The sequence below is a fragment of the Euleptes europaea genome, chromosome 8, assembly GCF_029931775.1.
Source record: "Euleptes europaea isolate rEulEur1 chromosome 8, rEulEur1.hap1, whole genome shotgun sequence".
Classification (NCBI taxonomy): Eukaryota; Metazoa; Chordata; class Lepidosauria; order Squamata; family Sphaerodactylidae; genus Euleptes; species Euleptes europaea.
In genome coordinates, this window is record NC_079319.1 from 35884735 (window position 1) to 35909723 (window position 24989).

The 24989-nt window shown below is 40.5% G+C and overlaps 1 protein-coding gene across 1 annotated transcript in view; it reads left to right on the plus strand.

Annotated features, from left to right (window-relative positions):
* UBE2W (ubiquitin conjugating enzyme E2 W) overlaps positions 1–24989 on the plus strand; it is a 28213-nt gene that overhangs the window by 1317 nt on the left and 1907 nt on the right. The window contains exons 2-5 of the mRNA XM_056854371.1: positions 8582–8673; positions 12491–12593; positions 19072–19227; positions 20588–20663. Of these exons, the coding sequence (XP_056710349.1) occupies positions 8582–8673; positions 12491–12593; positions 19072–19227; positions 20588–20663 (427 nt within the window). The remainder of the gene's footprint in view (positions 1–8581; positions 8674–12490; positions 12594–19071; positions 19228–20587; positions 20664–24989) is intronic.

Consider the following 24989-nt stretch of genomic DNA (forward strand, 5'->3'; position numbering starts at 1 on the left):
TGGTCAAAAGTTCACCAGGCATGCTCTTTCCCCGCTGCTGGCTTATTTGTCAGGGTTGTTGTTAAGAGGCACTGAGACCACAAGTATTGAAAGATTTCGGGGAAACATCCTAGACGAGCTCTGTGTATTCTTTTTAGTGCGGTGTCTGTTACTGTTAGTAAATTATTGAAATTTACTACAACTCTTAGAGATGAAATACAAGCTGGCCCGTCTTAAGCATATCGTCATATCAAATACAAATATTGCCTATGAATGCTCAGTGCTATGAGTCGTTGGTTAGTTTGAAGGATGACATGGGACTCTGCTTTTGGGACAAAATCATAGTCCTATATTTGTGTGTTATCTAGGCCAGTAAGCCCTGACCTGGATAGCCGAGACTAGCCTGATCTCGTCAGGCCTTGGAAGCTGAGCAGGGTGTGCCCTGGCTAGTGTTTGGATGGGAGACCTCCAAGGAATGCCAGGGTCATGACGTGGAGGCAGGCAATGGCTACTCTTTAGAATTAATGTAAAGGGCAAACTTAATCAAGCTAAACGTGGAAAAAGTAGCATAGTTGTGTGAGTTAAGTGCCATCAAGTCGCTTCCGAGTTACTGGGTGCAAACATTTTAAAAGCGAAGCATCTGAAAATTTGCCAAGGATGCTATCAAGGGTGTTTTGGGAGTAAGACTGAATAAAACACGGACAAAGCGATCCTGAGCACAATTATACCCTTCTAAATCAGTTGGAGTCAACAGGCTTAGAACAGCATAACTTTGTTTAGGATGGCACTGTAAGAATGTATAATATCTAAAAACTACTAACAGATTGGTGGACAGAAGTCCAAGGAGCTTGTTTATCTCTAGTTTGCTTATCCAATCTGTTTTATGTTCTGCCTTTCATGAAGCTGACTTGCAGATTGCATTGAATCAGTAGAGAGAGTGAACAGCTTTTAAAACTCATAAGCTATGAAAGTGACTTGTGTCTCATGGAAGGCACGTAGAGTTGATGGTATTCTTTTCTGATGCAAGGTTTTCCTTTTGCTCGCTCTCTCCCATGCAGTTCCTACAACTTTGCTTTAGTTTTTACATTGCAGAATAAAATAAGGATCTCGGCTGTATGATCACAAAAGTGCCAGTAGTGCTACTGAAAGACTATTCTGCTTAAGCTACTGTTTTACACTTATTGAAGTTTCTTGATCTATTCCTCAGTAAGTGACATTGATACAGCTATCACAGCTCTCTTTTCATATTGTAGAGGCTGCGATGACTAGGATATTTATTGAGCTTCCTGATATAAATGTCCTTAGGCAATCTGACCAAATTGCTTATTTCCTTCTTATTTATATAGCATTGCAAAACATTATTGGTTCCTTGGACCAAGTCTGTGTGGTGAAGAATTACTGGAATAAAATATATTGGATCACTGCTTTCTCTTCCCAATTTTCCAGTGTATATTTTATAAGCGATTGATGGGGGTGGAGAAGAAGGCCTGTCTTAGCTGTTTTTCTGCAGCATCTAGTGCACAATATTAGACCTTTAATGGCAATGTGTGTGTTAAGTGCCGTCAAGTCGCTTCCGACTCATGGCGACCCTATGAATGAAAGTCCTCCAAAATGTCCTATCTTTGACAGCCTTGCTCAGATCTTGCAAATTGAAGGCTGTGGCTTCCTTTATTGAGTCAATCCATCTCTTGTTGGGTCTTCCTCTTTTCCTGCTGCCCTCTACTTTTCCTAACATGACGGTCTTTTCCAGTGACTCTTGTCGTCTCATGACGTGACCAAAATACGACAGCCTCAGTTTAGTCATTTTAGCTTCTAGGGTCAGTTCAGGCTTGATTTGATCTATAACCCACTGATTTGTTTTTTTGGCAGTCCACGGAATCCGTAACACTCTCCTCCAACACCACATTTCAAAGGAATCTATTTTCTTCCTATCAGCTTTCTTCACTGTCCAGCTTTCACACCCATACATAGTAATAGGGAATATGATGGAATGAATTAATCTAGTCTTGGTGGCCAGAGTCACATCCTTACACTTCAAAATATTTTCTAGCTCCTTCATGGCTGCCCTTCCCAGTCTCAATCTCCTTCTAATTTCTTGGCTGCAGTCTCCCTTTTGGTTGATGGTGGAGCCAAGGAATAGAAAGTCTTGAACAATTTCAATCTCCTCATTGTCAACCTTAAAGTTGTGTAATTCTCCTGTAGTCATTACTTTTGTTTTCTTGATGTTCAGCTGTAGTCCTGCTTTGGCACTTTCTCTTTGGCAATAATGGCAATAATGTTCCCCAAAAGGGAAGACTGTTTGTAGAAGGTGTATCTTCTGGTATTCTGGAGTCAAACATTTTTTTTATCATGTGAATCAAATTATTGCTAATAAAATAAAATATGCTAGCAACTCTGTTGCATTTTTAATCTGTTGTACGGGCAGATAACTTTTGAGGGCCATTTTGATGCAGTGAATTAGTTTGATGTCTGTATTGGTGAACCATAAAGCTTACTGGATGGCCTTGGACAAATCTTTGTCTCCCAGAAGCATTCGAAGTACATCATGGTCTATACTACATAGCTCTTGTACACTAATTCCAGTATGTATCAAACTAACCCACCATCATGAAAAACTTGCTAATATCATGTTGTGACATGCTAATTAGCACAGTAGTGGTTATACCCTAGCTAACCACTTCTTTTTTATTTTTTTGCTGATGATGCAGTTAGGATTGGTACATAGATTAAAGTGGAATCCATTCTTGAGCAAAACATGCTAATAATTGCTATGTTTACTTAGGCTTGTGAAACTAAATTCGTTTCATATCTGTTGAAGTTGTCTGCCCAGGGTTCACTGAAATTATTGTTGACTGAGAACATTGAAACCCCATGTTCCTGTGTGGTGATTTTGTTAAAAAAAATTGTTCTAAAGGATTATTTGTGACTATGATTCACCGTTTAAGTGCACGCATTCCAAGAAGCTGCTTTTGAACCAACCCTGAGTTCTTAAAAAGCAGTTTGTAAAATGGCACTAGGGTGAAAGCATTTGTCTTGCTATATGATTTTCTGGATTACAGCCTTTATATCAGTTATCCTGTAGAAAGATGTTCAGAAACAGTATAGAACTGTTGCTCCCCCTTCAGGCCTCTGATTTGTACAGGCAATGTTTCTTCCTATCTAGCTTTCAGGTGGCACTAGTTACAATGCGGTGTGATCAATGAAAAAATGTAGTGATGTAGTGACAGTTGTTGCAGTTGGGATAGCCTTGCTGTGGGTTGGGGGAAGGGGCTCTTACCACTTTGAAATCAAGTGGTTCTTGGAAGTGTGAGGTATTGCTGTGGATAAGGGGTAGTTCTGCCCTTTTAAAACAATCTACCAAAATGGATAAGGGCTCATGCTTTGGTGTATTTGGAAAAGGTAAACTTTGTTTAATGTGGTTTGAAAATGATGTGGTTATTGCCATGGGAGATTATCCTACAATAAACTGTGGTTATGTTCCTATAATCCATGGAAACTTGTGTTGTAGGTCCTCATAACAGTTCCATGAAATCACTTATCTCAAAATAGTGTTTACATTTCTCAAAGAAAAGATATTGGATTTATTAGATACCTATTGAGCCAGTGTAAAGACTGAAAAACATTTACTAGTGACAGAAATGCGACTTAAAAAGTGTGCATGAAGTATGCTGCAAAAGCATGAACCAGGTTGCTTCCATGTCCTGGAAAATGTGGAGGATTGGATCCCTCGTATCTGTTCTGCTAAGGGTGGCAGCACTTTCCTGTGGTGCAAGAAGGCTTTTACCAACACATGGGGAAAGGCAGTCAGGGGAGGCTCCTTGTGCTCAAAGGGAAACACTTCCATAAACATTGGCTGGGGTGAGTTTGTGCCCCTGTTGCACTTGGGGGGGGGGAGCAGGATGCGTAGATAAGTGCCTACATTTTTTACGATGTTGGGAGCATTGTTTGCTAATGTGCAGGTGACAAAGTACAGCCACTTACCACGTACAATTTGCTTTCTGTAAAGAATAATACCTGTGGCATGCAAACCCCAGGAACATCTGTTTTTTGCCATTTGCCATTTACCCTAGTCTATATTATGTATTGGGGGACAACAATTTAAAATGTCTGAAAAGTTGCTAGTTTTCTAATATCATAAGTTCAAAACATAGTTTTTATTTCAAGTTGAAAATCAATATTGTAACTTTGTAAAAGAACAGACCTGAGGTTAATTATTCAATATGCAAACAGAGAGGGCAATTTACTCAAAAGAAACATTCTACCCCATGTAAAACAGTGTTTTCAGGCCGTTTTGTGTGTTGGTATTGTGAAACACAATCACTCGTTATGCATAGGAGGTTTTGCCTTGGATTTGCCGCTCTCTAGATGCACATTTTCCCCATTCAAATTCCCAAAACTCAAAAATAAGCCCCCATGCAGAGTTCTGAGAATTCGAATGGGGAAAATGTGTACCTAGAGAGTGGCAAAACTTCCCATGCATAAATGGCCACTGGCATTTTTTTACCCCAGGATACATTTGGCTTGGGGTAGAAATATACCTGAGAATATAATTGTGTACCGTATATACTCGCGTATAAGCCGAGTTTTTCAGCCCAAAAAAAGGGCTGAAAAAGCCGAACTCGGCTTATACGCGGGTCAATACGGTAGAGGGGGGAGGGGGAGGAGGGAGGGGGGAACTTACCTCCATCACCGCCGCCGCCGGGCCCAGGCGCCTTCCTTCGGCCGGCAGGGGCCTTCCAGCGCAGGCAGGAGGCCCCCGCCGGCCGCGCGCCTGGCCGCCTTCCTCTGGCCGGGAGAGGCCTTCCAGCGCAGGCAGGAGGCCGCCGCCGGCTGCGCGCCTGGCCGCCTTCCTCTGGCCGGGAGGGGCTTTCCTGCGCAGACAGGAGGCCCCCGGCCGCGCGCCTGGCCGCCTTCCTCTGGCCGGGAGGGGCCTTGCGGAGGCCCCCGCTGGCCGCGTGCCTGGCCGCCTTCCTCTGGCCGGGAGGGGCCTCCTGCCAGCCCAGGAAGGCTGCGCCGCCGCCGCTGATTCGCCGCCTCTTCAGGTAAGTAGGGGGTTCAGGGGCTCTTCCCCCTCCCCCCCTTGGATGGCACTGGGTCGGGGTGGGTTGGGAGGGCCCGGAGGCCGGCGGGAGGGCGACCTGGGGCAGGGGCCCTGCGCTCTAAAATGGTGGCCGCCATTTTAGAGCGCAGCATTGCCGGTAAAGGGAATTTCTTATTGATCCTCGGCTTATACGCGGGTCAATAAGAAATTCCCTTTTCTGGCCTCAAATTTGGGGGGTCGGCTTATACTCGGGTCAGCTTATACCCGAGTATATACGGTAAGTTTATTCAGAGTATAGTTTCAGAATTTGCATTAAAAAGATCCAGGCCATCCATATGAACCAGGTTGCTGAAAATCTGGTTACTTTGTTTAGTGAATATCAAGCATCCAGTTGTTTTATTTTCCATGTGTGATTTTGGAATTTGATGCTGTGTTTTAGTTTAGTTTTTTAAAATCAGGCAAAATATTCCTACTTTTATCTTCCACCTCAAGCTCATTTTTATCTATTGTCTTCTTATTTCTGAAATTCAGAAATTGTAATAAATGGGGCTTGCATATTTCATTTAAATGTCTGGTCTGACCTGATCAGTGAGAATTTATGGTGTGAGCAAAAATATAACATATACCATATATACTCGTGTATAAGCCGACCCGCCTATAAGCCGAGGTGCCTAATTTCACCCCCAAAATGGGGAAAAATTAGGCACCCGCGTATAAGCCGGGGGTCGGCTTATACAACGCCCCTGCCCCGGGTCGCCCTCCCGGGCCCTCCAGACCCACCCCGACCCCAGTGCCACCCTAGAGGGGGAGGGGAAAGAGCCCCTGAATTCCCTACTCACCTGGAGAGGAGGGAGGACGAGGCCCGCTGATCAGCTGGAGGCAGCTGCGGCGCCCTCCCTGAGCGCAGGCCGGCGGCGGCGGGGCCCTGCCTGCGCGTAGGAAGGCCCCGCTGGCCGCTCCCAGGCCGCAAGGAAGGCGCGCGGGCCGGCGGCGGGGCCCTGCCTGCACGCAGGAAGGCCCCGCTAGCCGCTCCCAGGCCGCAGGGAAGGCGCGCAGGCCGGTGGTGGCGGTGGTAAGTTCCCCCTCCCTCCCTCCACCTACCGTATTGACCCGCGTATAAGCTGAGTTGGGTTTTTTCAGCCCTTTTTTTGGGCTGAAAAACTCGGCTTATACGCGAGTATATTCGGTAACTTTCACCCTTAGTAAAACAAAAGCTGTGTAACTGAATAATGGAAAACAATATGCAAGTATTGAATTCTTAAGAGAAAGTTATGGGTTGGATACACTATAGAAAGTTATGGGTTGGATACAAACCATGAACAGAGCTGCCGTTGTGGAACAGATATCCTGCATGCTCCTAGGATTCAGAAGACCCCAAGGAGCATGGAGTTTTTTGACAAAAATTCCCTCTGCCAGCAGAAATGCCCTTTCACTGGCAGGAAAGTGTGCACTGAATCAAATACTTGTTTTTATTTGCATTTATAGTTGTATAAGTACATTAGTATTCTTCCTGGAGTTAGAAATACCGATATGTCTGATGTAGATTATATAGGTTTGTCTGGATATGTTATTCTCTAGGGTATAACCATTAATTATTGCTATAACTGGTAAACATTTAAATATTTCAATATCAGTTGTTTTCCTTAAATACTTATCAAGAGCATATTTGAGGAACAACTACAGTATGCAAAATACTATTTGAAAAATGCTTAAAGGTATAAGTAGCAAAAGATAAGAATATACATTTGCAGCTTGCCTTTAGCTAGTGGCTGTTGTAATTTAAATGATGCAAAATTACCCCCTGTACTAAATTATAGCTGTGTTCAGAGATCTTGAGAGATGCAGTAATCTCTCAATGTTTGATTAATTATAATAAAATAGATTACTTTCTGTAATTAAAACCTTGTACTTGAAATGGACTGTACCACTGTCTGTGGTTCAGTTACAAGTAGTGGCAAAGTATATGGCACATTTTACTAGCTGTTGCTATGGTTCCCCTTTTCCTCATTTTGTAAAACTTTTCAGTCCTATTTCATTGTGCAGTGGTAGAGATCAGAATTCATTAGGCAGTGTTTCTTCATATGACTCCCTAGCACAAATGGGATTTGAGGACAGTGCCTGTAAAGTATGTTTTCCACCCTTTGCTTTAGGTTTCTGCTCTTTTAAGTAAAGTTGAAGCACTGGCATTCATGGTAGTGAGTTACATCATGCATACATTTTGGAACTGTCATGTACTTATGCTGTAGATTCCTTCAAACCTTTTGCTGTATTTGTTCCGCTGTCTGTAATGCAACTGCATCCTTGCAGTCTTAAGTGATCATATTTTTCCACTGTTGTAGTAAGGTGGCTGATATACGCTAAACTGAATTGCCATTAATAATACCTCAGTGCCAGATTTTTTTTTTCAACTGCAGCATATGGGGGGAAAGTAGTCACTAACCTAGTTGAACATTGCTTTTTCCAAATTACAGTCTTACGGTACTTTCTCAGGCATTGGAAATACCAGTTATCACCACCTGAGGGTGCATTCATGCAACATTTATCATACGATACTGATTCAGGAAGTCATTTTCTAGTGACTACGTCACACTATGTGCCCTGACCTAAATGACCCAAGTTAGCTGGATCTTGGAAGCTAAGTAGGTCTGTCCTGGTTAGTACTTGGGAAACCACCAAGGAGAAGTCCAAGTTTGCTATACAGAAGCAATCAATGGCAAGCCCCCTCTGTTTGTCTCTTGCCTTGAAAACCATATAGGATCAACCTAAGTCAGCTGCGACTTGACAGGACTTTCGACTACCACATCACATTAACAGCATGTGAATGTAGCTTGGATATTCATATTTTTTAAGATTGATTAATGAGTCATCAGGAAGTTATTACAACATATAAATCCACTCTTGAATGATCAGCAAAGCAGTTCCCTTCTTGGCAGTTATACTGGAATGTCAGTATAAGGATGTGTTTTTCTCCTTGCAACTATCTTTACCCCCACCCCACCCCTGAAAGGCAAAGATTGAAAGTCAAAAAGAGGAATCTCCTGATATGTTGGCCAGTAATCAAAGAGAAACTTAAGGGAGTCCCAAGGTCTTGGCCCTTGGAACAACTGCATATTATTTTGCAGAAATGCCCTTTTAGTTCCCCATTTGGAATGAGTCCAAACACAAGCTCAAAGTCTAATTGGACTTTAATTTATATTTAATTTGTAACATTTTTGAGGAGCTGGATGGTCACTTTGAATATTAGTGCTATGATTTAATGTTTGTATTGCACCAGTGCCTAGAATTTTGTGTATTAAGGTACATTGAGCAGAAGAGAAATTGTCAGAATTCTCAATATGCCATGAATTGTTTCCAAAAAGTAAAATGCCACACACAATACAATGTTAAAGATCTGTACCTTAGAAAAAAATGCAAGTTGTCACTCTGATTTTTTTGAAAAGAAAGCAATTATTTTATTAACTGTTGAGATTTAGTTCTGAAAAACCTGTTCTTTGTCAATGTGTGGTACTCAGCAGTAATATATTAAAAGTATATACTTTCATGAAATAATTTATTTTTTAGAAGAGGCTACAGAAAGAGCTGTTGGCTTTACAAAATGACCCACCTCCAGGAATGACCTTGAATGAGAAGAGTGTACAAAATTCAATTACACAGTGAGTGTCTACATCTTCATAAGTTTTGTTCCAAGTGAAAATGGCCATGATATTTTCCTATCAATATACTGTTTAAAAATGTAAAATAAAGCAGTATATGATGCATGTATGTGCACTTGTGATACTCCTAATTGTAGCATAGTGTGTATATATAAAATATGGAGGCTACAGAATCAGTACTTCAATTTATTTTCCTATTCCATAAGTCTTGTATGACTGTTTATGTATGCAGACTTTAAAATATTAAATAATGTTCTGCTTTTTATTTAGCATTGTGGCTTTTTAGTCTGAGTGGAGTCCCAAATTATAATTGAAATAGACTATTCTTAAAGTGTTTTACTTTTTGTTTATTGGCTACATGGTAATGAAATAATACTAGAAGTAATCAGGAGGAAGGAGAAGCTCCATACAGGAATTGCACTATATTGTAGAAATGCTGTTTGAATGTTTTTGTTGGCTGGTTTGAAGAATCCTGCAGATAGGGTCGCCATATTGACCAGTTGGCTAGGTTTTACCTGGAATCTGGACATGCTACCCAATACTCCTTTGGCCAATTGCCTGGCCCAGGTTACCAGCTTCCTTTTTAAAAAATCTAGAGATTGAATGTTCAGACAGTTTCCTGCCTATTTTATCCAATAGAAACAGTCATGTTCCATTTTCCAGCTAGTGATGCAGGTCGTGGGTACGATTGACGGGCCTTGCTTCCCTGTTGCCATGATGTTTTTCTTCTGAGCTTGTAGAATCAGTTGGTAACTTTGTGTTTCTGCTTCTTACTTGCTTCTAAAGGGGTCTTGTGCCTTCTTGTAAATTTCCAAGTTATTCCAGAAAACACTAATATCAATAGGAGCCAGATTGGATGGCATTAAGCAGTAGATCAAGGACATATAATAAGACAAGTATTTAATGTGCCTGATGCCACACATACTTTCCCTTTCAAAAGGTTATAAGGAAAAATTTCCTCCTTTTTATTACTAATTCACACATTGCAAGTCTGATATTTGTTTTTGGAATCCATGGAGTTTGAAGAGAATTTATGTAATCTAAATAAAAGGGATTGATTTGTAACTGCTCTAGTCTTACACAGCCCAGATTTCACCAGGATTCAGTAACACTGTGCTCACAAGAACTTCATGCACAGTAGGACTCTCTTCTAATTGTGTTATATGCAAGATTAATTTGTTGCCAACCTCCAGGTGAGGCCTGGAGTTCTGGAATTACAGCTGATCTCTAGACTGCCGAGATCAGTTTGCCTGAAGAAAATGGCAGCTTTGACGGATGAACTCTATGGTATCACAACCCCGCTGAGTTCCCTCCCCAAGCTCCACCCTTCCTAGGCACCACCCAAAATTCTGGGAATTTCTGAAGGTGGAGTTGGCAACTCTTAACTGATTTATAGTGTGCTTTAGGTATGCCAATAAAAAAAACTTTCTGGCCTGATGACAAATTGGCATTAACAAGGGGCATGGAATATTGACAGCAGTTCGGAGTCTACTATATGGGGGAAAAGGAGGAGGAAAATTGGCCTTTTCAAGTTGCTAGGAGTATATAAAGTCCAGTGTGTTGCAGTGGCGAGATCCCCAAGTTGTTCCACTGCTTACAATTTCCCACCAGGCCTGAATCTATTTCCTCAGGAATGTTAATTCTGCCTCTGTTAGGGTACTTCAGGGGGTCCACAAATTCTTTGGAAGTACAGAAGATGTGCTCCTCTTATGTCTATCTAGGCAACATGACAATAGAACTGTCTCCATTTTCTAGAAGTGGTAACAGGGATTGTTCTCCTCAAGGGGAAGAGACTGATTCAACTTCCCCATCTTTCAAAGGACAGGAACTGACAGAACTGTTAGTCTCCTAGTGTCTAGATATGCTCAGAGTACTATCCAGAAACGTGTTGATTGATTACTAGCATATAGTAGTACCTAGGTACTGTAACTGGTTGAGAGGCAATAGTTCTATCAAAGTGTTGGCAAGTAGTCCTAATAAAGAATTCATAGTTACTTACACTGTAACATTGAACTGGTTTTAATTGTGTGTTCCGATGCACAAGGTTTCACCATCATATAGAAAGAGGCCACTCTACATCTATAGACTACGGCAAATTTCAGTTGAGTCCTGAATGTTCGCATTATTTGTGATGCTGATCTTTCTATCTATGAAAGTTTTCCCAAGCCCCTTCTTACCTCTGCTCAGCCAGCCTATCGTTAGAGGGTATTAACAAATATTTTTTTTGCTGTCTCTGGTGCAAACTCCCTTTGAATCAAGGAGTAAGACTGATTAAAATTTGAATCAGGGTCTTTTGACTTGTGGCTCTATGGGATTGGCACCTCCCTAAGACCTGTCCTTGTGAGCCATGTCAGTAAATACAAACATTATGCTTGAACATAGTTTTTAAAGTGTAGCTGATTCTTGATGTATTGTTTTAAGAACGGGGCATTTGATGCGATCTATTTCTGAACAACAACAAAATATCCCAAGATACTTCCTCTGTCACCACATGTTACCAGGTTTTCTGCTGTCCTAGAAACAGAGCTTGGATGAAGAAGAGCACTAGAAATGAAGCTCTCAACTAAGCAGTGCAGAGAAAAAATCCTATTCTATGCTAAAAAGCATAGAGCAATTTTTTTGAGATATTTTCCTGTGTTTTCTAGTAGATACATTAGTTTTTCTGCAGCAGCCTTTGAGTTGCTGGTAGCTTGCAAGCTGCCTGGTGGAGACCCCTTGTTTTAGTCCACGATAGAGCCACATCACAACATCAGAACAAGTGGAAAAGTGCAGGCGGGGAGGGGGAGATCTCCAAGCAACACTTGTATTTAAAAAATTAAGTATCCTTTATTTCTAATGTATTTCAATCAACACTATTTTTCAAGGCAAGTTGTCTTACCTTAAGGTAGATGAATCTGTTTATCTTTAACACTGGAGAAATTATACTGCCTTGTCCGACTTTGTCAGAGGTTTTTTAAAGCACTGACTTCATTTTAAAGACAACTTTTCTTGAAAGGGGCTCTTGGAACACTGGGAATAATTGTCCGAATAAGTTGTAGTTGTTCAGTAATAAGGCATGTGAATGTTGTACATTATCACTTTCACACAGTCCCTGATTCAGCGATAATGTTGAGCTAGATTCTAGCGTTTAGTGAAATCTACCACAAATTGCAGCAGTGTTGGGCAGGGCATTGGTTTTATTCCAGACTGAATGAGGACTGGTGAGATTTGGTGGTGGTAGGGGATGTACACAAGAAATATGTGTATGCGCAAGATCCTTTTGCTTCCTGAGAAGTGAAGACATAGGTAAACTTGCAGCTTAAAGGAAACACAGATGCGTACATTGTTAACAGCCAGTGAGAGCATGAGGCTGAAGAAAAATGTTCAGCATAGCTAGGGATATGTGGAGTTCCGTGCTGCTGGCACCAATTATGTGATATGTACGGAGGAACCCAGTGAGGATATATGCTGGTTGGTAGTCTGAAATCAGAATGAGCAGTAGTCTGAAACTGCATTACACGTCTCTGAGATTTTGAGGAGTGACATAGTTGGTGGGATGTGATAAACTGAAGCCACAATTCAGACTTTTGAGTATGGAAATATACATGGAGGGGTCATTCCTGTTTTCAACAATATTGCAAGATTGAAAACTGCTATTTTGAAACTCAGAGGTTGTTTTCCTGCATGGTACCAAGAACAGGGTTTGTTTGTTTTTCAAACAAGAAGTCAAACTGTTGTTGATATGGGGCATTAATCAGACCATACTTTAGATTGTGGTGTTGCTTTAAGAGATGCTCTTGTGCTTTTTTCACATGTGTAATCCTTTTTATTTCCGAAGGTGGATTGTAGACATGGAAGGTGCTTCTGGAACATTATATGAAGGGGAGAAATTTCAGCTGCTGTTTAAGTTCAGCAGTCGATACCCATTTGACTCTCCTCAGGTAACTTTCACTGTTCTTTGTTTAGCCTGAGTTCTAAAACTGCTGTAAATATAGATTAACAGCTCATTGGGGTTTTTGTTGTTCTGACTTATTGAGGTTTTTTTGATTGGCTTTCAAAGTTGCTTACAATTTAAACAGTTACACTTTAATTAAAGACAATTGCTGTGATACAGCAGGTCCCTGGAGAGGGAACATATAAATAAATAGATGCAGCATTCTGATGGATTAATTTTTTCCCTTCACCATGACGAAGTTTAACCAAATACAGCTGTATCTGTTGAGACCTGACAACATACTAAGAAGCAGGAATTGTAAATTAATGGGGGAAGGGGCAGAAGATGCTTCTCAGGGATTCTTCATTCCCACTTTTTGCCTTCCAGATTCTGGTGGCATCTAATTAATGGGTCCATCCAGTTGTGAGGGCTTCCTTCCTGGAGGTGCTCCCCAACAAAATAAACTGGTAGTGAAGAGCACCTTTAGAAGAGACCCAGTAATTTTAAGGACTTGTAGGGAAAGAGCAACAAGAATAATTTAGCTTAAAACATGTTCCTGTATTGTCTCCCAAGAGTAACAGTGTTTCCTACAACAGTGGTATTTCTGATTATAGCTTGTTTGATTGTGGGCTAGGTTGTCTAAGACACTTCTCTGCAGGTAGATGTTCACATCTCTTAAAAGCAGGTTTAAGTCTCAGTGATACTAGGTCAGGAGTTTTGGCTGTTTGACTGCAACCTGAAAATGGCTGTGGAACCAGTATAAACAGGAGTGAAATTTCAAGTGACGTAGTTGCATACATGTTGTGAGCTACCTTGGGCAGAAACTGGGGAGGTGCGGCATTTTTAAAAAATAGATTTTATGTATGCTGTATGCAGTTTTTATGTACCTTTTAAGAGATACAGCTGGCCTGAAACAAATATTTTCATCGTTTTCATGTTGTGCTGTTGTTATTAAGATAAGTGATGACCCTTGCAATGCAGTAGAGTTATGACTTTGAAAATCTCATTGCAAGAGCTTCTTCTTCACCTATAGGTCTCCCGTAGCATTTTGCTCAATGCTTGTATTGCTCAGCAGCAGCTCTCATTATAGCATTGATGCTGTCCATAAAATTATTGATGTACTCATATAATCTACCGAATAGTTTCAGTACAAAGATATCCATTATACAAAAGTTGAGTAATTTGGAATTGTATTAATTAATACCAGATTAATATTAGATTTTTCTTTAGTACTAACTATCCCAGGTTCAGGGCAGATTACAACACAAACATAAAAATACATAATGAACCAGAGCATAAATTCCACCCAGATTAATTCCCACTAGCCTCTTGACAACCTGCTACAATTCTGTTATCTGGGGATTATATTAAAGAGTTTCATTCTAGCTGCTGTAAGGATGTTAGTTTTTATCTCCTCCTTCTTCATGCAGTTGTCTTCAAATTGATTTAGCATTCATTAAGGTGAATTAATTTATTCTAGTTTAAGAGGTGTACAAGATAAAAACAGCCGTAATCACTGCAAGCTGTGGATAAATTACTAATTTATTAACTTGCATGTGATATAACACTAAGCGGATTGCACTATACCTTTAGTGTTTAGAAATATTTGTGATGCATTATTTTGTTTTGTAGATTTATTTGTGTTTCTGATGTGAGTTTGGTAAGCATTTACAAAGATTTTCAAACTAGGAATAAATATATAGCTAATAAAATGTGACCTTTCCCAATACTGCTTCACAGAATACTTGGTAGCTTTCTGAAAAGAAGCATGAACAATAGTGTGTTGTGTAATGAACATGATGCAGGTGTCATTATATGTGTGTTACAATTAAAAGAAGGTGCATTAGCTGCACTCTGATGTCCAAAATTCTTTTTATATTGAGAAAAGCTAGGAAGTCCATGCACTTCCTTCTTCCACCTGGTCTGGAAAAATGTCAGTTTTGGGTGACATTCGAACATCTAGAGTTCTGACTTGTAGGGAGGAGAACAAACAAAAATTTGAGATTTTGCCCCATTTGAACATAACCAATTAAAGCTTGTTCTGAACCAAGAACTCATATTACATGAGTTCAGTGGTGTTTGTGGGCAGGGACTTTCCAGCCTTTCCTCTTCCACTTTAGCCTACCTTAACTCCTGAAATTCTGCCTTGTGAGTTGGTGGACCTGCAAAAACATCATGGGGGTTGTAGTAAGAGTGGGAATCAATAAAAATCAATACCTTCCTTGATGTTACCTATGTTACCTGTATATATAGACTTCAATGGAAGATCACACTGTAATAAATCTACAATAGATTTAAGTCTGTGATCAGTCCAACGAACCCTAGTCTTTAAATCACAGTGGATGCCACTGCGAGTTTCTGAAAATCTTTCTGATGTTGCAAAATAGTAGAGATGCGGCCAGAGTCCTGGTTCTTTAATACAGTTGCCATGGGATTGCATGGTTATCTGTGGTGTTTGACTAGCAGTTTTTGTTAGGATAAATCCACTGTTGGGGGCAGAACTGAGATTTGCAGATTTATAGGCATCCTAATTCACTACATTCCAATTTTGTGAAATCTTAAAGTAGGTTACAAATGGAATTATTGAGCTTTGTAGATAGTCAGACACTTAATGTGACAAGCATGAAAGGCCATACATTCACTAACTTTACCAACTTAAATAATTATGAGAATATATACTATCATAGGTTGCAGCATATGGACTTCTTTCAAGACATTTGGCTAGTTTACACAAATGTCTTCATGTAAAAGCTGTACAAATTAAAACCTGTCAGTTAAGAAGTGTAACTAGAAATACAGTGCCATGTCCCACTTACTCTGTTCATCTGTTCTCTCCTTTTTGTTTCTTACCCTTTTCCCATTTATCTTCCCTTTCTTTTCTTTCTAAGTATGCTAGTAGTGATGTCTTCTGGGGCATGTAGTGGCTTTTATCATCTTTGGCTGATATGGTAGTTGCGAATATTCCTTAAAAAGCATGATAGGCCACTGTGGTCCATGCTTTGATCAGATTCTGGGTAGTCTGTTATAATGCACTTTGTATGCCCTTGGAAACTGTCCAGAAATTTCAGTTGGATCAACGCAGTAGTCAAGCAGTTGTCAGGGGCTGGATTTAGGGATTGTATCACCCTTGTACTTGAAAGATCTGTGCTGCTGACTGTGTTTTCAGACACAATTCAATTTCTGATTCTTTAATGTCTAAAAGGCTTGAGACTTGGGTACCTCCCATATTTTCCAGCTAGCCAGTTAAGACCTTCCTCACAAACCCCACTCTTTTTACCACTACCTACAGAGTTGAGCTTTGTGGTGACTAGAGATTGGTCTGTCTCAGTTCTGGCTTCGTGCTTTTGGAAGTATCAGGACAGAACATATTTCTTTACACAGGCTTTTTTATCTTGTCTTTATTAGCTAGCTTTTTAATGGTCTGTATCCCCCTGGAATGTTTGCTATGATTACTGCTATTTTTTATAACTTCTTGAATGACTTGTTATGTTGTTTTGTGCCTGTCCGTGGGACCATCAACCATTTTATTGCTGGCACTTCGTGGTGGCTTCCATGATTTTGTTTTTTGCTTTTATTGTTGGCTGCTTGTATTAATTAAAGTATTTCTATTCTACCTCTGGAGAGGTGGCCTATACATTTCCTAAAGATTCAATTAATGTAGCTAGTGAGAAATTATTCCATATCTCAAATCTTTTGTCACATTGATCTTATACTTGATCTTATACTAGAGCTTGGATCCAAGCCTAGGAAGTCCATCCAATCTGCCAGCTTGGAGGGCTTTAAGAGGGGAGTAGACATATTCATGGAGGAAAGGGGTATTCATGGCTATTAGTTAGAATGGATACTAGTCATGCTGCATACCTATTCTCTCTAGTATCAGAGGAGCATGCCTATTATATTGGGTGCGGTGGAACACAGGCAGGATGGTGCTGCTGCAGTCGTCTTGTTTGTGGCTTCCTAGAGGCACCTGGTTGGCCACTGTGTGAACAGACTGCTGGACTTGATGGGCCTTAGTCTGATCCAGCAGGGCCTTTCTTATGTAAGCCTTTAGATCTCCATACTGCATTTTACGGAAAGGGGGTGAGGAATGCATGAGCCCAAAGTTTTTCCTGGAGGTTCATGTCATAAAGGAACCAGGTTTGTTTATGACATCTGAATACAACCAGTATCATGATAGGAGGATGGATGGAGGAATCAACTTAGAAATGAAGAGAAATGGCACAGAATGTACCCAGATTTTTCAGACAGTCCACTTGTTTCAAAATAAGCAAGACAGATGGAGTGCATGAACAAGGTAAGCTGAAATGATACCCCAGTACAGTTTAGTCAGAGATGGTAATTCTTAGAAGTTATAATCTTTTGGGGAGGGGGTGTGGCCTAATGGTAGAGCATCTGATTGGCATTCAGAAGGTCCCAGGTTCAATCTCTGGCATCTCCAGTTTTAAAAAGGAGCAGGTAGTGGGTGATGTGAAGGACCTCATCCTGAGACCCTGGAGAGCTGCTCTCAGTCTGAATAGACAGTATTGACCTTGATGAACCAATGGTCAGATTCAGTGCAAGGCAGCTTTGTGTGTCCATGTGATCTGAAAGTGTCCTTAGGTATATATAGGTCAAGGGTGTTCATGTCTTTATGACCACAAATTTTGACCTATAAACTCTGTCTGGAATGTTATTAGAAGTAGGCAAAGATGTGGGATCATTAGTATCATGTGTTCTAGTGACATATGCCTGGTCACTGCATCTATATTGTTTTAAACCCTACAGTTCAACAAGTTATTATGTGTAGGCAGTTTTAGAACACACTGCAATAGTCTGCATAATCTGTAGTTACTAGCATTTAGTTGGAAGGAAGGGGTCCTACTCACTATTTTGCAATATGATGTTGAAGTGTACCCAACCACTTCTGGATCCTAGAACTTCAAATGCTTTGATAGGTTTAGGAAAGATCCAAGCTATAAATTACGATGCTACAGACTCTAATCATTGATGATGAACCAAGAGGGGCAGTTGACCATTTTACTTTGCATTTGACTGGGGCCAGTCAGCTTAATGTATTGCATCTATCTAGTCCTTGAGTTCTGCTTCAAACTGAATGAAATGACAGACTGAATTGGCCAAGAGGGAATGAGTGCTAGATTTCATCAGTGTAATAATGACCTCTACATTTTGGCTCAGATTCCTGTACATATGCCGAATAGGAGATGAAATTAGCAATTGCCTGCTAGCACTTGCCTGATATCCTTGCCTTAACTACTTCCGTTTCTGCAGACTGCCTCCAGATACTGCAGTTGTGACATGAACCCCTTCTGATTAACTTTACCAAAGACTGCCAAAGATTCCAGTGGGATACTATTTCCTCTGAAGACCTCTCTGCTAAGACAGACTCTAATTTAGATTAAACATAATCAAAATAATATTAAATATGTGTTATTTTGCTTCCTATTTAGTAAGCAGCATTTGAGGGCCTGCACAGGATTAAATACAGCATGAGTTGTATCCTACCAACTGCCAGAACAACTTGCTGGTGGACAGATGTTATTTGTGTTCCTCTCACTCCAATAATGTCTTCTGACCCTCCAAAAAAATTGATGCCAAAAATCATGGGGCAAGGGGGTTGCAGGGAGAAGTAGGAATCAGACTGAGGCTGTTACCGCACTAGGTATTCCCAGTGATGTATCAAGAGTTTGAAAATGTTATAAAAAACATCGCTTTAAAAGGGTTTTTGGATGCCACGGCTAAAAAATGTTTGGAAGACGTCTTCACAGCTAAAGGGGCCAAACAAAGTGTGAACAGTATTTTTTATAACAGTTTCAAACTCTTAATACATCGCTGGGAATACCTAGTGCGGTAACAGTGAAAATCATCACATACTCCTGATTGCATTGAGGCTCTTCTGGCAGAAGAGAAAAGAAGGTGTTTTTCTTACCCAATGTTTCTGTTTACTAACTCCTCCTCTCTTTGCACCCCGGCTTTTCATCTATGCAGGCCCTGTGACCTGCAGCATCAGCTTTAGAGTCAAAAAGGGACTTGTAGGGGAAAGAAAATGTAAGGAAGTTGGTAGGATAAAACTCCATGTTTACTAAGCACTTTACCAATAAGAGGGTAAATCAGTTTTTCTTCATTTTAAATTCTTTTGTTTTGCAGAACAGCAATAAATACGCTGAACAATATACCAGATAAGCAACAACAGGCCTTCAGAAGACTCTTGTATCCACTTGTGATATACTGAAATGTGGCAGCTTTTACATTCTTCTGCTCTTTTTAAACAATCTGTGTTCTATGGTTCACTGGCCATTTTTCAAGACAGTTTTTTTCCTCACATTGAGGATACTTTAATCTTTTAAATCCCACAGAAGTCAGTGAATCTAATAAATGTGAAATTCTATATAATTGGTATAAGGACAGATTGCAGTGCTCAAAGTGTTTATCTAGTATTTTAAAATTCAAACACTAATTACCTTTTTTCCCTCTTTTTTTTTCTTAAGGTCATGTTTACTGGTGAAAATATTCCCGTTCATCCTCATGTTTATAGCAACGGTCATATCTGTTTATCTATTCTAACAGAAGACTGGTCTCCAGCTCTTTCAGTACAATCAGTTTGTCTTAGCATTATTAGCATGCTTTCAAGCTGCAAAGAAAAGGTATGACTTCAGAAATAGCCTTGAAATAAACTGACAGTAATAAGATCTTGAATTCTTAGCTGAGGTTTTACATTTTTAGATGTTCCAAAATAACCGTAGAGTGGAAAGGTAAGTGTTTTGTTGGAATCAGATATGTTTTGTTAGCTTGCATATTGCACGGATAGAAAGTACACAAGAACTTTCTTGTGTTTATGGAGTAAATAATAAACAGGATTTAAGAAGATATGTGAAAGAATCCACATTAGGTGTGTGAACATACTTTATTGAGTCACCTTTTTCTAGAAATAACTTAACATCTGTTCAGACAAAATTCCAGATGAACAGCAACGTTAATCTCTTGTAGCAAAAGTATGTTTTGTGGCACTTCTGAAGAATAACATTTGTTATGGCTGAGCTGTGCTTCTCAAGCTCACACATCTTATTGAATTTTAACATTCATTATTTATTGTATAGGTGAAAATAATATTCTCTGTTGTATTCAGATTCTTTATGTGTCACCTTTTGTTGTCATTGCTTGTGGCATCTTAAAATGACTAATTTATTGTGTTAACTCTTAAAATGCCAAAAGATGCTTGATGTGCATCTCTTCAGAGAGTCTCAACAGAATTGTAAATATAAAAAGACAAGGGAAACATAGGAACAGTTGAGATCTGTATTAGTGAACCCCTGTTTTGACATGCCATTTGAATCCGGGCATCTAAATTTGAGAGGTATATTTTCAGCCAGTGTACTGTACCAATTAAGAGCCCCGTGGCGCAGAGTGGTAAGCTGCAGTACTGCAGGCCAAGCTCTGCTCACGACCTGAGTTCGATCCCAACGGAAGTTGGTTTCAGATAGCCGGCTCAAGCCTTCCATCCTTCCAAGGTCAGTAAAATGAGTACCCACCTTGCTGGGGGTAAAGGGAAGATGACTGGGGAAGGCACTGGCAAACCACCCCGTAAACAAAGTCTGCCTAGAATACGGCAGGATGTGACATCACCCCATGGGTCAGGAATGGCTCAGTGCTTGCACAGGGGACCTTTACCTTTTTTTTACTGTACCAATTACGTTGATGTTAATGTAGCTATTGTAACAGGTGATCTGCAGGTCCTTTATTAAAAAAAGTAAAAACTAAAGTGACAAACTAGTACATATTTTTTTAAAAAAGATAAAAATCAAAATTATTTTTTTAAAAGGTTGCAGATTAACTTTCCTGTCCTGATTTCATATAGCTTTTGCAGATACATTTTGAGGAATCTTTTCCAAGGAAGTTGGTAATGTGCCTCTCTGATTGCACAGTTGTTTCCTTGAATACATGCAAACTGTATTAATCATACTGTAATATCCTAGTTATTTGATCATTCTGGCCTTTTTATTTCAGAGACGACCACCAGATAATTCGTTTTATGTAAGAACATGTAACAAGAATCCAAAGAAAACTAAATGGTGGTATCATGGTAAGTATTTACCTTAAAATATGTCATCTACCCATGTACAGAAATAAATACCTTATATCCACTCTTAGTAAAATTTATAGCATCCCTCCAATGCAAAAAATCTCTTCTGCCACAGGACGTTTCCACATTTGAGTAGAGTAGTAGGAAGCAATCAAATTAATTCCAGATCTCTCAAGTCTAGTTGCAAAATATGGACAATGTTTCCATCTGTTACAGTGGAGGAAGCTAATCTGCATGTGGGAGGAGACAGTGATTGTGATATATAAGGATACCAATGTGTTACTGGGAATAAGCAGTGTTTCCTGATGGGAAAACCAAATTTAGGTGGTTAGAGAAAAGGCTGAAATAGCACTGCTGGAAATGCCAAACATTTTGTGCAAAGAACTGGTTGAAAAGCAGAACTGTGAACTCTACATGTATGGATAAATTAATAGTGTCAAGAAGAGTATTTAGATTTCTTAGGTGCAAAGAATATTGAGATCAAGAGAAACCTAATGACAGCGGCTATACTTCAGGAGCAGTGGAACTAAGTTGTTGGGGGCCTAAATAAAAACACTGGTAGTTGAGAACTCAAAGTATGGTTCATTTCTAAACATGCAATATGTAAACATGTTTCAGAGCTGATCATCTGCTTTTCTTTTCCATCTTCCCAATTTTTAGGTTAATAAATTAATTTATATTTCCGAGGTTATAGAAGTTTTTGGATCTGGAGTGATGGTTATAATTCTGGATAGACAATTCAGATAGTATCAAAACCATAGCAAAGCATCCTTAACCATGGCCCAACGTGATGTCTGAATTGAACCACTGTTTCTTTTCTTTCTCCCACCCTCCATATGCTGACCTAACTCTAGTGATATGGAGATACAGATGGGAAAATCTTGGTAATCCTAGGACCCTGGGTAAAAATGCAGAATAGGGTCCCAAAATCACGGCCACCTCTCCACTGAGGCTGTGCCTAAGCATTTGCTCCTTACAATATGGTTGTGAGCTGCTGCCAGAAGTCAGCTACCCAAGCCCCACAAGGGATAAATGGAAGAGAAGAGAACAATATGAGTTGTTTTGAGTCCCCATTGGGGAGCAAGGTGGGGTATAAATGATAAATCCATGGCATCTCAAAAGGACCTCAGGTTGCGAGACTGAGGAAAAAAACTCTGTATTACTGGCCTATGTGAGACACATGGTCTGATCCAGTATAAGGAAACTTCATAATAAAGAACAGCATTACCTCTAAAGATGTGTATTGCAAAGTGTCTCTTCATCCTGAGTAACACAAAACCAGACAACACAATTTCAGGCTACAAATAAGATTTTCCAGGACAAAGTACATGACTTCAAGGCAGATGCCTCTCATTTTAGCAGTCAATTATCTAGTGATTCACTTATCACACTCTGCAATGCTGTTAGTCCATGCCTGCAGAAAATGGTAGAAGAAAATGGTAAATGTATAAACCCCCTACAAATACACCTTGAAATAACAGTTCTGCTCCATGTCAATAGACTACATACTAAATATCACAAATCCAACACTCCATAGTACTGTAGTGGTACAAATATTTTGTTCCTGCATAATCATATGAATTCATGAGGACTCATTTAAAATATTTTAGATCTGACTTTTACCCAGTCCCCATCCCCACCCCCTATCCTGAACGGTGTAATCCGTTTCCATATTCCTCCCTACCCCATTTTTTTCCCCTAAGCAAACTCTCAGCATACAGCTCTGCTCCCTGCTGGGGAAATGGGGAGGATTCTGTCCCCAAAGCAACATTTTAAAAATTATTTACTTCATTTAAACTTTGTCTTTCTCCCCAATCAGGACCCAAAGCAGCGTACCTCATTCTTTGCCCCTCCATTTTATCCTCACAACAACCCAAGAGGTAGGTTAGCTTGAGAGTATGTGAACTGGTCCAACGTCACCCAATAAGATTCCACTGCAGAGTTGTGATTCAAATTGGGGTCTGCCAGATCCTAGCCCAAAACAATAACCATTATGCTGCGACACGGGTTTAAAGGCCTCTTCAGAACTTGCCACACTTCCAACATTAATTCTGTTTTTACACTCATTTCACATATTAAGGGTTTTAGAAAGAAGACAAGCATTTCTATGAACATATTCAGTTTATCTGCAGAACTTACAGTTAGTGTACTGCTTGTTATAAAAGGTAAAGGTCCCCTGTGCAACCACTGGGTCATTCCTGACCCATGGGGTGACATCACATCCCGACGTTTCCTAGGCAGACTTTGTTTACGGGGTGGTTTGCCAGTGCCTTCCCCAGTCATCTTCCCTTTACCCCCAGCAAGCTGGGTACTCATTTCACCGACCTTGGAAGGATGGAAGGCTGAGTCAACCTTGAGCCGGCTACCTGAAACCAACTTCCGTTGGGATTGAACTCAGGTCGTGAGCAGAGCTTGGCCTGCAGTACTGCAACTTACCACTCTGTGTTAGCAAGCTTATATTTAACAGAAACTCCATTCTTCTTTCTTGCCTTAAAAGAAGACTTGCTCTTTACATGCTTATGGAGAATGCACAGCATTTTTTCCTGGAAGACTGGAAAAGGAGGCTTCCGTAGCAGTGCTGTGTAGCACTGCCTTCTGGGAATGAGCAGATGGGATGGAAAGAGGAATGGCTAGGAAGAGGGGAGCCTCAAGCAGATTAAGGGCTGCCCCCTAAAAAACATGTTTACAAGGCTCTGTAAATGTGAATTACAATTTAAAAAAATAGTGCTAATGGCAATGGGTGTGTGTGTGTGTGGGTACTTCAGCTGCCACATGTGGGAGGGTGCTGGAGGGGGAGGAGAGAGAAACATGAGGCAGGTGCCAGGGATACCACCTGGAGACTTAAGCTGTGTGCAAGGGCCGAAGAGCAAGAATGACAATGCTAACATCAGCTGCTGCTTGCTGCTGGGAGGGGTGAGGAGGAGCACCAGTATGAGCACACACTACATGTGCTTCCGTGGATGAGGTTATACAAGCCACACTGCTTCAGCCTGGCCCGCAAAGGGTGACTGGCTGCACAGGCGCCCCAGCTTCCATCCCTCGGCTATGTGGTGCACCAGGCATGTATATGCCATCTCTGTTCCCTGGCTGCTGCAGCCCATGTCTCTTCAGCTTGCTGGGCTCAGCCAGCAGGACAGTTGGTGCTGCGAGTGTGGCTGGCAGCAGATAAGGCAGCTGGGCCCAGCTAGCCTCTGTCCGCAGCCGTGTGCTGCCTTATAGGCAAAGAAATAACAGCACCAGGAGGCCACCAAGTATATAGAAAATCCTAAATAACAATGTTATAATGCAATCCCAAAATATCAATGCACAACTCTATAATACTACTACTAAGTATAATATTACAGATGCCATTCAAAACCACATAGAATACTTCATGTATATAATCAGTCTAATTCAAATCCAACGTGCATGAAAAAAACACTGGTTAAAACGATCCTGATTGGAAATTGGGGATAGAATTGAAGATTAAGGTCACAGTGTAAATTAACAGCTTTAGATATGCACCTCTAAAGCTGTTAATTTACGCTGTGAATTCCAGGGAAGATGTTTCATGCATATACATCTCCTTTCTAGTGGATACAGTTTGAACCGAGGAAGCTAAGCGAAATGACTGAATACCAGGGTGTTGTCTTTGGCTTGTGATCTTCCTCTTCAATTCTGTCCCCAATTTCCAAACAGGATCGTTTCAACCAGTGTTTTTTCATGCACGTTGGATTTGAATTAGACTGATTATATGCATGAAAAACTCATGGAGTATTCTATGTGGTTTTGAATGGCATCTGTAATGTTATCGTTAGTAGTAGTATTATAGAGTTATGCATTGATATTTTGGGATTGCATTACAAAATTGTTATTTAGGATCCTCTATATACCGTGGACTGCCAAAAAAACCAGTGTGTTGTAGATCAAATCAAGCCTGAACTGACCCTGGAAGCTAAAATGACTAAACTGAGGCTATCATATTTTGGTCACATCATGAGAAGACAAGAGTCACTGGAAAAGACAGTCATGCTAGGAAAAGAGGAAGACCCAACAAGAGATGGATTGACTCAATAAAGGAAGCCACAGCCCTCAATTTGCAAGATCTGAGCAAGGCTGTCAAAGATAGGACATTGATTCATAGGGTCGCCATGAATTAGAAGCGACTTGATGGCACTTAACACACACACATATACTTGGTGGCCTCGTGGTGCTGTTATTTCTTTAAGTTTTGCAGCATTGGTTGTGTATTTTGTATTGCCTTGGTCACATGGTCACATGAAGCTGCCTTATACTGAATCAGATCCTTAGTCCATCAAAGTCAGTATTGTCTACTCAGACCAGCAG